Source organism: Drosophila subobscura, chromosome O (assembly GCF_008121235.1).
Source record: "Drosophila subobscura isolate 14011-0131.10 chromosome O, UCBerk_Dsub_1.0, whole genome shotgun sequence".
Lineage (NCBI taxonomy): Eukaryota > Metazoa > Arthropoda > Insecta > Diptera > Drosophilidae > Drosophila > Drosophila subobscura.
Genome location: NC_048533.1, coordinates 21,170,981 through 21,184,343, shown reverse-complemented (window position 1 = coordinate 21,184,343; position 13,363 = coordinate 21,170,981). Strand labels below are relative to the sequence as shown.

General features: G+C 44.2%; 1 protein-coding gene across 1 annotated transcript; it reads left to right on the top strand.

Moving 5' to 3' along the window:
• The first annotated feature begins 280 nt into the window (after positions 1-280).
• On the top strand, positions 281-12,987 carry LOC117896555 (T-cell leukemia homeobox protein 3). The gene is made up of 4 exons (XM_034804941.1): positions 281-571; positions 2,178-2,641; positions 7,491-7,719; positions 12,255-12,987. The coding sequence occupies exons 1-4, from the start codon at positions 405-407 to the stop codon at positions 12,454-12,456; spliced, it is 1,062 nt and encodes a 353-aa protein (XP_034660832.1). The 5' UTR covers positions 281-404; the 3' UTR covers positions 12,457-12,987.
• Positions 12,988-13,363: the final 376 nt, after the last annotated feature.

Sequence of the window (13,363 nt, the reverse complement as noted above, 5' to 3'; positions counted from 1 at the left end):
AGCAGCAGCGGAACGCAGCAGCAGAACAACATCAGCAGCAGCAGAGGCCGGCAACGCGCAGAGGCAATCCTCGTCCGTCGGCACATTTTTTGATTGCATTTATGAAAAGCGTTTTCGCCCGCCAGCACGCGCCCGCTTTCCCAGTGTCTCGTCTCCCAAAGTCCGCAGTTCGGCAGTTCGAGGGTTCACAGTTCGCAGTTCGCAGTCAACGGCAGCGCTTCAACTTTATCGAGTCGAGTCGCGATCGTATAATGAATTAAACATTTTGCCGTGCAAACAATTCAATAACTAAAAGTGATTTTTAGTGTGACAAACAAACAAATAAACAAACAGATTTTGTTGACTGTTGTTGACTTTTGAGGAGTAGGTGAAGTGATAGCAAATTGGCGCCACTTGTTGTCACCATGTCCAGCCACGAGGAGGATGATCACGAGCACGAGCACGCGGATGATGTGGAGGAGCAAGAGATACACGTGGACGTGGACTCCGATTCGCGGATGTCGTGCGGCAGCGGCTCCGATGTGGATATGGATAATGGCAGCTGCTACGATGAATCGGAAACGCCATTAAGGTAAGGATTGAGAGAGGAGCCGAGGGAGCAAAGATAATGCTTTTGGGTTGATTAGAGTAAATGGCAATAGCTGTAATTGATTCGTGGTCATGTGGTTGAAATTAAACGGTCTGTGGGTTCATTTGATGGGGTCACAATAGGTGTTTAACTATTTATTTGGCCGCTTCACTTTGTTTCGAAATTTGGATTAAAACCCGGAACCGGTAAATTAAACGACAATTGCCATAAATGCGCATATTTTGGGGCTATATATTTATGCAATTAAAAGCAGTTGAACTAGAAAAATAACCAACTTTTATTTGATCACGCAGAGTAAACTACTTTGATTATTGTCGGACTTTGTTCACAAACTTCTCATACAAAAAGCTACAAAAAAGCGCACTAAAAATGTAAATAATTAACTGGCTCTATACAGTTTCATTGTAGATCTATAAACAAGGTCAATAGTCAGTGAAAAGCAATTTGTGTACATATTTTCATGGCTCCCACTGTTTTATGGTCACATTTAAAGTCATACATAATAACCCAAAGGCCGATTTTCGATACAAATTCTTTGGCTTAACGCAATTAAACTTTGTGGCATAGAAAGACTCGAACAACATGTTCATTGTCAGAGAATACAACCAACAAAAGCGCCTAACAAGCTGCCAGAATATCGAGCTGGCCGTGATAACTGCTCTCATTCATATTGCTCGGTGGCTGGGGGGAACTTTGGGACTTTGGTTTTGAAGAACGGCGTGAACAAACCTCTTAAGAGCTAATGAATTGACCATACAATGCCACCAGAAGAATGGAACCCCGAACTTACCCATAAAGTTGTGGGTAAAAACCAAAGAAACTTCCTGAATTAACATAGAGACAGACCTGGGCAGGTAATGGCCGTTGGCTATGGGGTATTGGGGATCGCCGCAGACGATAAAACGCACATTAGTAAGGCGCCAAAAACGCGCTCTGATAAGAGCATCCAAATGGACCTAAACGGGTTCGGATCTTGAACAAAAACTCTCTGTCGTTTGTTGGATTAACATTTTAATAGAGCGTGCCATAAAAATGCCATAAAACCCGCGTTCCAGGGAATCTAGAGCAGTGCACCAAAGACAACGAGTTTGAGGCAAAGCTTTTGGTATCCATAATTTGGAAAGTGTTTCCAGATCATTGTTCCGATCACAGCCCTGAAACGAGCGGAGAGCCAACAAATGGTTTTTATTTCGTTGATTTATAAATTAAATGCTGTGCGTGACTTGTTTTTAGTGCGTCAGTTGATGGCATTCGATGATTTATGGAATCGTATTAAAAGGCCTAAAGGCCTGCCTCTAGCTCTAACTCGAATGGCCGTCAGTATTTGCATAATTACTTAATTTCGTACAACATTGCGTATACGCGGCTGTGCCTGATTCGTCGATGATTTCTGCAACTGTCTGACGCTTGTCCGTGTCTTATCCGCTCGCGTGGGCTTTGGAGTTGGAAGTTGGAACTGGAAATGTTATGGATGTTGGGTCTGGGTTGCAGCATTAATTATTACCAATGTTCTCATGCTTTTTCCTCATATCTGGCGACACTTTTTAATGAGCCCGCACCTCTCTCCATCTCTCTGTCTCCATCACAGTGAGTCGCTGCAGTCGGAGCAGACGCGTTCCTCGTCCAGCGAGAATCTTCCCTTCAGCATATCACGCCTGCTATCCAAGCCCTTCGAGACGAACAACAATCACCATCACAGCCTCAGTCTCAGCCTCAGTCACAGCCACCAGCACAGCAGCAGCAGCCCCGGCTCCAGCAGCAACAACAACAACAACAACAACAACAATCACGGGGAGAAGGGTGAGGAGAAGGAGCTGCTTCAGGTGGAGGATCACGAACTGGCGGCCTACAAGCTGGCCACCAGCATCGCCAACTCAACGTACGGAAGTGCCGCGGCCCTCTACTCATATCCCCATCTGTATCCCTCGGCAGCGGCAGCCGCCGCCGGACATGTGCTACGTGTGCCGCCCCAAAGGACGCCCCTGACGTGGGCCCTGCCGCCGCTGCATCATGCGGCGCTGGCACATCAGGCGGTCAAGGATCGACTGGCAGGTGAGGAGTCGAGCCACCATGCGGTGCCGGGTCATGTTTTGATTTCCATTTCACTCTAATGATGGGCACCGGTAGCAAATCGCTACTGTGTGTACAGCACACATATACATATATGCAGCTACACGTACACGTGCACAGTAATAAGCGCGATCAGAGAAGTCTTTTAAGCCAACATGCCTATCGGCATGTCATTGCAGACCCGAACCCAGGGCAAAACACGATCCCCCAGTTCGAACCCAAACTCAATTCCTCATCCCACACACACACAAACACACACACAGTCTGAGAGATGCAGCTCTCTGGGATGCTAAAGTATAAAAACATGTTTGCCTTCAAATGCGCAATCGCAGCTTAAGTTAAAAACTTAACGCTGAGCCACCGCCCAGAAGCGACAGACAAGGAGGAGGAACATTTGCATACGCATCTGGATCTGTAGCTGTTGCTGTATCTGTGGCTGTGGCTGTTGCATCTGCATCTGTATCCGTATCTGTGGGGCTTCCTTTTGGCATCCCCTTTTTGTTAATTTGTTTACATTATGAGCTTCACTTGTAGCTACAAGCGGCAGGCACAGCGCGAGCCTTTTGAAATAATGAGACGGCGTTGATTTTATTACGCCTCAGTAGCTGCCCCAAACAGCTACCATTTTGGTGGCAAAGGGACTTGCTGTGTCTGTGTGTGTGTTTGTCTGGCTATAACTCATAATATTTTGGGCTGTTTTTGGCCATGTGGAAAAGCTGCTTAGCTGAGAGAATGCCGCGTCCTGAGCATGGCCTTTTATGGCCAACATCCGCTCAGTGTTTTGCTTTTATTTTGTGTTTGTTTTCTCTTTTTCTCTTTCTTTTTTTTAGTTATTTTAATGAGCTGGTTTTACATGACTTTTTAATTTCGCGCTGCGCCCGAAAAGGAATTAATTACGCATTGGGCGGTCGCAGGGCTCTACGTCCGTCGGCGGCTTACTATATTTATCGCCGAATGCCGCACTTCACATTTGAGTCCAACTGACATGGTCAGCTTTTAATTAGCCCCCAGCCAGAACTGGCCAACAGGAATATGCATATGAAAAGAGGCAAGAGGCATGGCCATGCCTTAGGGCTAGTCATGGGCTGAGGCACACTTATGAGGCACCGCCAAGGGTGATCCAAAGTCTCGTTTCAGTTCGTTTTGTCAACATCTTCGTTGTCTCCCAGCCACATCTCATCCACTTCTCTCCGTCTCTGTCTGTGTCTCTCTGTGTGTGTGTCTTGTTGCGTTTATTGTGTCGCTGCCTGGTGGCCGATAAGCTGGCGCCTTGGCTTTTTTCATTAACAAGACAAACGAGCGACTCCAGTGGCTGACCGACCCTTTTGCCACTTTGCCTCCCCCCTTCTCCTCTTCGGTCAGCACTCTTAGCGCCATATGATTAATAACCATTGCATGTTAATTTCTGTTATTTTTGTTTGTTTTTTGGGCTTTGACGTCGCAGCAGGCGCCAATTACTTTTCGGGCCGCAGCCCTTAGAGCGGTTTCATGACAATTTCCAGACCAAACTAAGCTCCACTCTGCGGGATACACTCAGTCACGATGTTTGCCAACACGAATGCAAACATTATTCAAATTGAGTTAATTTGGTGGATTTACATGGCAACGCAATTATTAAATGGTTTTTATATTTAATTAGGCACTTTTTTATGTGCCAGGTGGACATTTAAGGAGGTTCTCGCATTCTAAGATTCTGCTCTCTGCTCTTGAGGAAGTTTTAGCTTTCAAGCTCATGCCTTTAACCATTTCTACATCTGTTTTACCTAATGCTATTCATAATCTATAATCAAATTGAGTTACATTAGTAGAAACCATGAAAAAAGTCTCTAAAACATTTTCCTCCCGCTTTAAACTCTTTTTTTGTTCCGAATTTTCTTGTTCCTTGACTTGGAAACGTGACACAGGAAACCATAGCAATGATACAGCTTTTTCTTGGTTTGTTTTCTCCTTTAAAAACTTATAGCAATTCCGAGTTTGTTTTAAGTAAAATTCTCACCCCTTTTGGCAGTGCTTTTCAACTACCAAAAGAGTCTCCCATGCAGTACTCTGCCTCCCAATAGTTACTCCACTTTGCTCCTTAGTTCATCAGGCACAAACTTGCTTCTTAGAATGATGGCCACTTTCAGTGGTTATTCAAATCACTTGCTGGCAAAGGTTAAAGTGTAGCAGCTTCCAATGGGCGGAGTTGGAGCCGAGTCGAGCCCCTTCAGCCGCAGGCCGCCATCAATAATGCATGCTAAAAGCTTTTTGCATTATTTTACGTATTTCTGGCAAGGCGGTGCTCCGGCACACACACACACACACAGGGTCACAGGATATGTGTATCTTGAAGATACTGAGCCAAAATATCATAAATAAACGCAGGAGGCGGAGCGGCAGAAGGCTGCTCGGGTATGGCTATAAAATTATGCTTATGCGGCTTTTCCGCCTTATCCCGCTGGTAACCTTTAAGGATGTGCTGTGTGTGTGGCGGGAGAAAATCATGGAGAAGCTGCTTATGTGGTGCGATAAATGGCTTTTTATTGAAATTGATATTGCTTGAAATATTCAAATGATTGCCACAGCCCCAACACACGAAAGCTGCCGCAAAAGCCATGGGAAATTTATGCCAAAAGATGCTACGAGAAAAAAGGGTTCGTGCAGCTTCCGAGAAAACTTGCAATAAGAAACATGATTTGTCAGCTTAACACCCGCCCTCCATACATTGGGTCTGCCATTTGATGGCTTCTGACAGCCCAGCCACCACGGTGGCCATTTTCCTGCTCTACTTCGATGAGGGTTCTGTGGATTGGATGCCAGTTTCGGCTCTGGCACATCAATAAGCGATGCATATTGGAGAGGTTTTCATAATGTTAAAAGTTCAGTTCTGTAAATTATTGCACATTTACGCTCTGTTAAATTAGTTTTGGGTCTATGGGCGTTTTGGGTTTTTTTAGAGCTTGTGTTTCTGGATATTTCCAGTTACTCCATTCCCCGCAGCAACAACGCTGCTGATTTGTGCATGTTCAATCGTGTCCGCCTCACCTACTCGCAGGCATAAAAACTACCGCAAGAACTTTCAGCAAAAACAATGCACAAGTTCGATCGTGTCCGCGATTGCAAGCTTCTAACTGCTCGTACACAGTGAAAGCTTCCGCTGGAAGCGGAGATAGCTTCGCTCTCAGCAAAAACAACAACAAGGCGCTCACTCTCTACCTGCCTACAAACTACCGCAAGAGCTCGCTCTCAGCAATCGCAACAACCGCTCTCTTTCTAAAACCCTCCCTCTCTCGTGAAGAATCATTCCAGTGGCAAACATCTTGTCTGTGATAAGTTTCTAAAGTCGAAACTTTTTTTTAATCAGCAATAATCTGAAATATTCAACGGTTACGCCGAAAAGCCCTTTTTTAGAGACACTTGAGTATGAAATTTGAGTACCAAAAGTGTTTCTAAAATGTTTAAAAATGGGTCGAATATATGCCTTCCTGAAGAATATTTTTAGAAACAAAAGCACCATTTTCCAGCACCAAGGTTAGTTTTTTCATGGCTAGTCCAGAAATATACATAAAAAGCTGTTACGTAGGCTGCTATTGATTTATTGATTTACAACTAATTTAGTGCGCGAGAGAAGAGGACTCCGTCACATATGTATGTATGTACATATGTATGTATGTACATATGTACATACATACATACATATGTTCAATCGGTGTAATCAAAATGCAAATTCATTAAACACAAAACTTTCTGAATTGGTTTTTGGTTTTCTTTCTTTATTTTAAATTTACTTTTTATTCGAATCATTTTAAATAAAATTGCTTTTGATTGATTCATTAATTAATCTGCCACATTGTCATCTTCGATTGATTTGCTCAGTCAAAAATAAATAAATACTTCTGTCCCGTATAAATTTAAACTAATTTTGCTCAACTTTCAAGACGTTTGCAAAACATTTCAAATGGCTTCTGGCGTAGAAATTTCGCCAGCTCCCAACTCCCAGCCTGACTTCTCGCATGACCTCAGCAAACGGGCAACAAGCCGGTTTCCAAATTGTCGTTGGCTGCCTTTTGGTTGCTTTTGCCTTTGGTGGCGCTGTTTCGGCGACAACATTGCCGGTCGACTGCGAGATCGTTTTAATATTTTGTTGAGCTCTGCGCCGGTCTTATCGCACCCAATAAACAACAAAACACACACGAACACACACGCCAAGGCGACTGGCAGGAATTTTAAAAGGTTCAGCGCCAGTGCATGCGACTGGCCATAGACTGAGAGCCAGACACGGATTGGGTTCGCTGCTGCGATCCATAGCAGAGCCAGAGCCAGACGCAGATCCATCCCCGATCCAGAGCCAGACAGTGGGTCACTTACGCATCGCAGCCCACAAGTCCTACGCGACTTTATGACTAAGCGTCGGCTTTGAATGAAAATTGATGTCGCGTGCGTTGTCTACAAGACGCTGCGTCTGGGCTCTATGATAAGGGTTCATCCTCTATGGCTGCGCTCCTTCATTGCTGCCTGGGTCAGTGGCAATTAGGCGCTTAGCGGTCGAGTCAGTGACTCCTAGGGGCTGCGGCAACTAAATTGATTTCACAGCAGGAAGGAAGGAAAGGGCGGGAAGGTAGAGGCAGCAGCGGCAGTGGCCACGGCAGCGACAGCGCTAAGTAGTTGCAGTCGCACAGGTGCCGCCGCTCAACTCCGGAAGCAAATTTCGGAAACTGGCACTTATCTAGGAGTGAATTTATGGTTTGCTAATTGCTCGCCAGGACACACACAGAGGGAGATCTAAAGAGAGTGAAACCGAACTACTATTAAGTGCTCATGTCTATATCTGTATCCCTTACTGCCATTACAGCTGCCTTCCCCATTGCGCGACGCATCGGACATCCCTACCAGAATCGCACGCCACCAAAGCGGAAAAAGCCACGCACATCCTTCACGCGCATCCAGGTGGCCGAGCTGGAGAAGCGTTTCCACAAGCAAAAGTATTTGGCATCCGCGGAGCGAGCGGCACTGGCGCGAGGCCTCAAGATGACCGATGCTCAGGTGAAGACGTGGTTCCAGAATCGACGCACCAAATGGAGGTGAGTTCTACACGTTACACTTGGCCCTGTTCCTGCCAGCCCTCCTGCCGGCAAGTTGGTGGCAAAAAAATCAATAGCCCATCCCCCATGCCATCGCACATTTTCCCACTTTAGAAGTGCTGACAGCTTGACACCAACCCTACCCTATGTATCCTTTCCCCCCAACGTGTTTTTTGCTGTTTTTTACGTGCCTTTTTAAACTACAATATGCACAAAAGGCTTTTGTTTAAAAGGATTAATAGCGGCAGCAAAGATGTGGGATGTGACGAATGAAGGATGCTCTAACGAAGCAACAAAAAAATCCAACTTATTTGATAGAATAATAGACTAAACATGGGACGAAATTAATCTGAATAATCCCTCGAATATTTTCTATGGGTTCAAATGAATTTTTACCATAGCTATACACGATAATGGGCAGTGCTATAATGACTATAAAACCATCTCTACCCCAAAAAAAGTAAAAAAGAGTAACACAAAGCGTGATGTACATAAACGGGGAGACGGGGAGTAAATGGCTCATTCAATATGCATGAGCACATTAAGTGAAAAACTCGCAGCTCCAATGATGGAGGGAAGTTAACGTTGTATATAGGAACGAGGCTTAGCTGTGGTGGTAGTTGCATTTTGTAGCCACTTTTGTTTAACTAGCTAAATGACAGCTTTTTAACCTAAAGCGTTTCTAGCTAATAACCAAACAAAATGCTTATACAAATACTCACAAAGTTAAATTCACAAAAGAAGAAGCTAATCAAAAATGAAATTACTTAAAATTGAAACAGAATTAAAAGTGAAATTGATGCCAAGAATAATCTCCAAGGCAGTTTGATGAATTTTTCTGCGGCACACAGCTACACCTTTTCTCACACAACACTCCCACACAAATGTGCATCAAAAATGCTAATTTATTTGGAATAAATATTGCTCTCTCCCCCATCACCAGCTCCCAGGCATTTCCCCGCACATGACACTAATTTAATGGGGCATTGATGCGTCGCTTGCGTGTCTCTAATTGTTTTCTATTTTATTATTGCCAACAATGTATTTGAATATACAATTATTATGAGCAGAGGCGCGTCCATATTCATATGCAATTACCGACGATCATAATGCTGCTGGCAAATGGCGGCTAAATGGACAAAGTTTTTCAACTTTTCTCAGGCAAACAACGGGAAGGGGACGCGGGCGAATGGAGTCGCGTTTAAGACGCGTTAATTGCCGCTTAGCAGGCCCAGACCGGCCTGCCTCCCGCTCTTTGCCAGTGCCGCTCCCTCGGCGCTGTGCTCTTTCGGCTTATCAGCCATTTTGGGCCTATTCCCGCTCGTAAAAATTAATGATGTAAAACGCAATTTTGTTAACGGCAACTGCCGGGGCACAGCCCCAGCTCCAGCTACAGCCACGGCTCGTTTGTGGTTAAGTGAAATGGCAATGGCACAGCCACATTATATTATACAAGCGCCATGATTACGGACTCAGCATAACTCGTAAATAGCAGGTACGACTGTGTATAATGTGCTCACATAATTGCCTTAATGCACACTGTGCTGCATTTGCAAGTAATTTGAATAATTAGCCCTGTCCCACATGGCGTATGGGCAATGCGCGTTAAGCAATACAAATAAAGATACCCTCACCCCTGCCCAGTGCTCTTTTCCCTCTTAATAAATTGCAACTTGTTTGTGCCTCATTACGGGCTATGGTCCCCGCCATATTCTCGAGTGCTATCGGATCGAATGGCTCGCAATTGACAAGCAGGAATACGCAGCGGCAGCATAAATAATTAATAATAAATGGCGCGAGCAAATGAATGAATTCCTGTTGCCTGTCAGTGTCTGACAATGTGTTTAGCAAGCACAAAAAAACACAGAGACTAAAAGAAACAATCTGCAGAGACACAGACACAGAGGCAAAGCAGATGGAGAGAAGAAAAATTGTCTGTCATTTGCAGGATATTTTCCTGGTCCTGGTGCTGCTGGTACCCTTGTGACTCCCTGTGGGGGCTGCTAACAAATGGCCAAGTCTAACTGTTGTCTGGCTTCCGGTGGAGCCATTTGGCGTCTCCTTCTGCCATACTTTGGGTACATAATTCAATTAGTTGCCGGCCCATAAATCAACTCTCATTCTCTCTCTTTCTCCGCGCGAGCTAAAACCCTTTTTAATTACAAGCTCGTACATCATCGGAGGCAAGTTCTCTACATTCTGGTAAATCTTGAGGCAGCTTCCACTTTATATTAATTGCCTTGGCATATGCACAACTTTTCCTGCCGAAAGCTGACTAATTAAAAATTTACACACATGCCCAGAGAGAAGGAAAAACTTTTCTGACCGCCAAAGCGAAAAATCAATTTGACTGAAAGCAAAAGTTTTTGCGGCGGCATCAGCCCAAACACAAAAATCAAGTAAAATTAATTACTCGAGCGACGGCCATTTGTAAATTAACTTGGAATCCGGTTGGTCCGCCTGTCTCGCTCCCTTCGGCACGTGTCCTGAAGGGTCTCTGGGAAAATCTTGAGGCACAGGTCCCCGGGGACTTGGCAGCCAGCTCCTTGGGCAGTCAATTAATGGCCTGGCTAAATTGTTATGTCTTGAAAGATAATTACCGCAGGACCTTTTTGGGGCCAGCAGGCTGGGCTCAGCCGAAACTTGTCCCCCAATTTGCCGACATCGTTTGCGTGCAGTGTGTGAAATGATTTTAATTACCAGGACAGCAGCAGCTGGCTGACAGTTTAGTGGCTTTGCTGAGAGGCAAATTTATGTGCCCAGCTTTAATAAACATTTTAGCTTAATGTTCGGCCATTATTTATCTCGGAAAACTTTCCACATCAACGCGATGGCGCCAAGAGACCAACATTTAACATTTGTAAAGCGTTTGTTACATTTTCCAGCGACTCCCGTGCCTGGGAGGCCGAGAGGCAGATAAATTACAAACGCGTATCGTGTGGCTGCCTCCGCCGACTCGTGCCACTTTCGTTTGCCTTTGCCTGTTTTTGTTGGGAGTTTTTAATCAATTTTCGTTGAATTTTTTATGCGGTAGCTGTTCAAAATGTTGCCCGATAAAGCAGCCCAAGTAGCGAGAGGTGAAAAAGTAAAAGCGAAACTCACATAATAACTCACTTTGGGGGCTATACGACTGACAATTGAATTGTTGTGCCAGCGCAGATTACGGACAAACAGGAGGAGGGGATAACCTAACCCAAAACCATCTTTGGGCTGCTTCATTACACAAGTGTCTGCCTGTCTTTCTGCTCCATTTAAGGCACACACATGTCCACCCCCCCCAAAACTTTTGCACTAAATACCTACGGACTAATGCATTTTTAATGGTCTCTCTCTCTCTCGTTCGCATGCGAGTTATGAAATTATAGTTTGAACGATGACATTGCTGATGAAAACCGTAGTGAAAGCCATATTAAACAATAATTATGATATGTGCGGGGCAAACTCGTACGTAGTTGTGGTTATACATATTTATCTACATATATGTATGTATGTATGTATGTGTACTTATGTAGCAGCTCCTGCCGCTTGTCTATTTAGCTGGCAACATAAGAACTTCATTAGCTCATGAAATATTCAAGATGGCGTAGAGCAGAGCAACCCCTAGTCGGGCAGCCTTCCTGTGTGTGTGTGTCCATGAGGGTGGGTGGGACTGGTGGTGGTAATTTCAGCTCCATGGCCACAATTAGAGCAAAATGCTGCGCAAACGCGAGCCGGCACTGAGAGACGGGGCTAAGCTCTGGACAACTGCATCTGCAATGCATTTTCCCTTTGAATAATTCATCGGGCTGGCAGGGCACGGGCAGCAGGCACCGGCAAATCCCTTTTAAGCACAAAACATTTAAAATGCAATTTTACGCAGTCCGGCACTTGGCTCGAAATTAATTTTCCACAAAAACAGCAGCCCCCTGGCTGATTGGCAGCCGTGCCGTTTGGCAGACGGCATATTTGATTTGATTAGTTTTAAATGGTCTTAATAGGCCGCCCACATAACGACTTGATGAGCTTCTGCCACCAACACCCCCACCCGCTTGTACTCTCGCAATGTGTCATTTGGATTGGAATTCTGGCAAATTGCTTTTCCATAATGAATATGCACATTAAGCGATGACCATTCGCAGATAGAGACATCGGTGTATGGTCATCATGCGTATTGATTATATGGCTAATTAGAGGCGTAAGCAAAGGATCTAACTATTGGCAAGATTGCGAAGGCAAAAAATATTATTTTTAACTTTGCAATGAATTTCTAGATGTTTTATTTACATATTTGAACAGTCTTAAATGTATTAAATCATATTGAAGCTTCAAAAGAACTAAAACAAAATATTTTTAGCACTGCAAGAAACCGAACAAAATGTTCATTTTTATGCCTTTTACTTTTAATTTTACTGCAGGACCATTTTCTCTTCGTTGTTTGATTTTCCCGGAACTTCTTCTATTAACTCATTAGCTGCCTTTTCCCTTTAAGTAATTTTTGCCATTCAAAATTCCATAAAATAAAACTAACAAAAGCTTTTCCTCTCCTACCATTTCAGACGCCAAACCGCTGAGGAACGCGAGGCCGAGCGGCAGGCTGCCAATCGCCTGATGCTCTCGCTGCAGGCGGAGGCCATTAGCAAGGGCTTTGCCCCACCATCGGCTCCAATGAGCTCACAGGGCGGCGTCAATGGTGCGCCACTGGCAGCGTTGCATGGACTACAGCCCTGGGCAGAGGCATCGCATGCGGCGGGCTGCTAATCTCGAACCGCATCGAGTGGCGGCGGCAGAAGGTTTATTTGTGATACATTTCGCTCTGTACATAGTTCGATGGAGGCGGCGGGAGAGAACGGACAGTGATCGCAGGCTGTTTCCCACTGTACATATTGGATTGGTTCTCCCCACATCTGTAAATAGCTAGCTTTATTCTCTAGAGACGCTTACCCATCCAATCCCAGGCGGAGGCGGTGCAGCCCGTTCTACGCTTTACGTTTTGTGTAGATTTATCAATTTTTCAGTTTCGTGTTTCGTAGTTGCAGCATTTAGACACCCTTTCCCTTAGTTGTTGTTCGACAGTTTCAACGAAGGCAAATCGCATCTCAAAAACAATGTCGCAGTGAGCTTCAGAGCCACGCTTAGTAATAATGCAAAATAAAATATAAATATAAACATATACATAAATAATGTGTATATGTACGTGCGTAATTGTAATATCTGTCTGTAGAATTAAGGCAAATGGCATTACCTAGTATTATAAATTATAAACGCCTAAAATATGTACGATCATTGAAAATTAAAGAAGAAAATGAATGAAAATAAACACATTACAAAATCAAAGAATACAAATACAAATGGATTGCGTTAATTACTTTTTGATTAAGTGATTAAGTGATTAAGTGAAACTAAACTATTTTTCACGCAAAGTAAGCTATGGTAGACGGTGGAGATCTGATAACTAAGAACTCTTTGCTTGAAGCACTAAAAGGCTCAAAAAATATTGAACTGATTTTAATTTAGAAACAATTTTCGGGAACACAAATTAATGGTAAGAGTTATACATTTGTTTCTATAAAAATCTAGAGATAAATACAGTTAAGGAGAATTTTGTTACACGAGGAATGAACAGAAATTCACAAAAATCAAGCCGTTAGATTCCGTGTTAGGTTTT

What these genes read in the sequence shown, in the direction of transcription:
- LOC117896555 (XM_034804941.1), top strand. Translation starts at nt 405, where the DNA reads ATGTCCAGCCACGAGGAGGATGATCACGAGCACGAGCACGCGGATGAT. An exon ending in GGTCAAGGATCGACTGGCAG is followed by an intron (nt 2,642 to 7,490) that starts GTGAGGAGTCGA and finishes CTGCCATTACAG; the next exon opens with CTGCCTTCCCCATTGCGCGA. An exon ending in AATCGACGCACCAAATGGAG is followed by an intron (nt 7,720 to 12,254) that starts GTGAGTTCTACA and finishes CTACCATTTCAG; the next exon opens with ACGCCAAACCGCTGAGGAAC.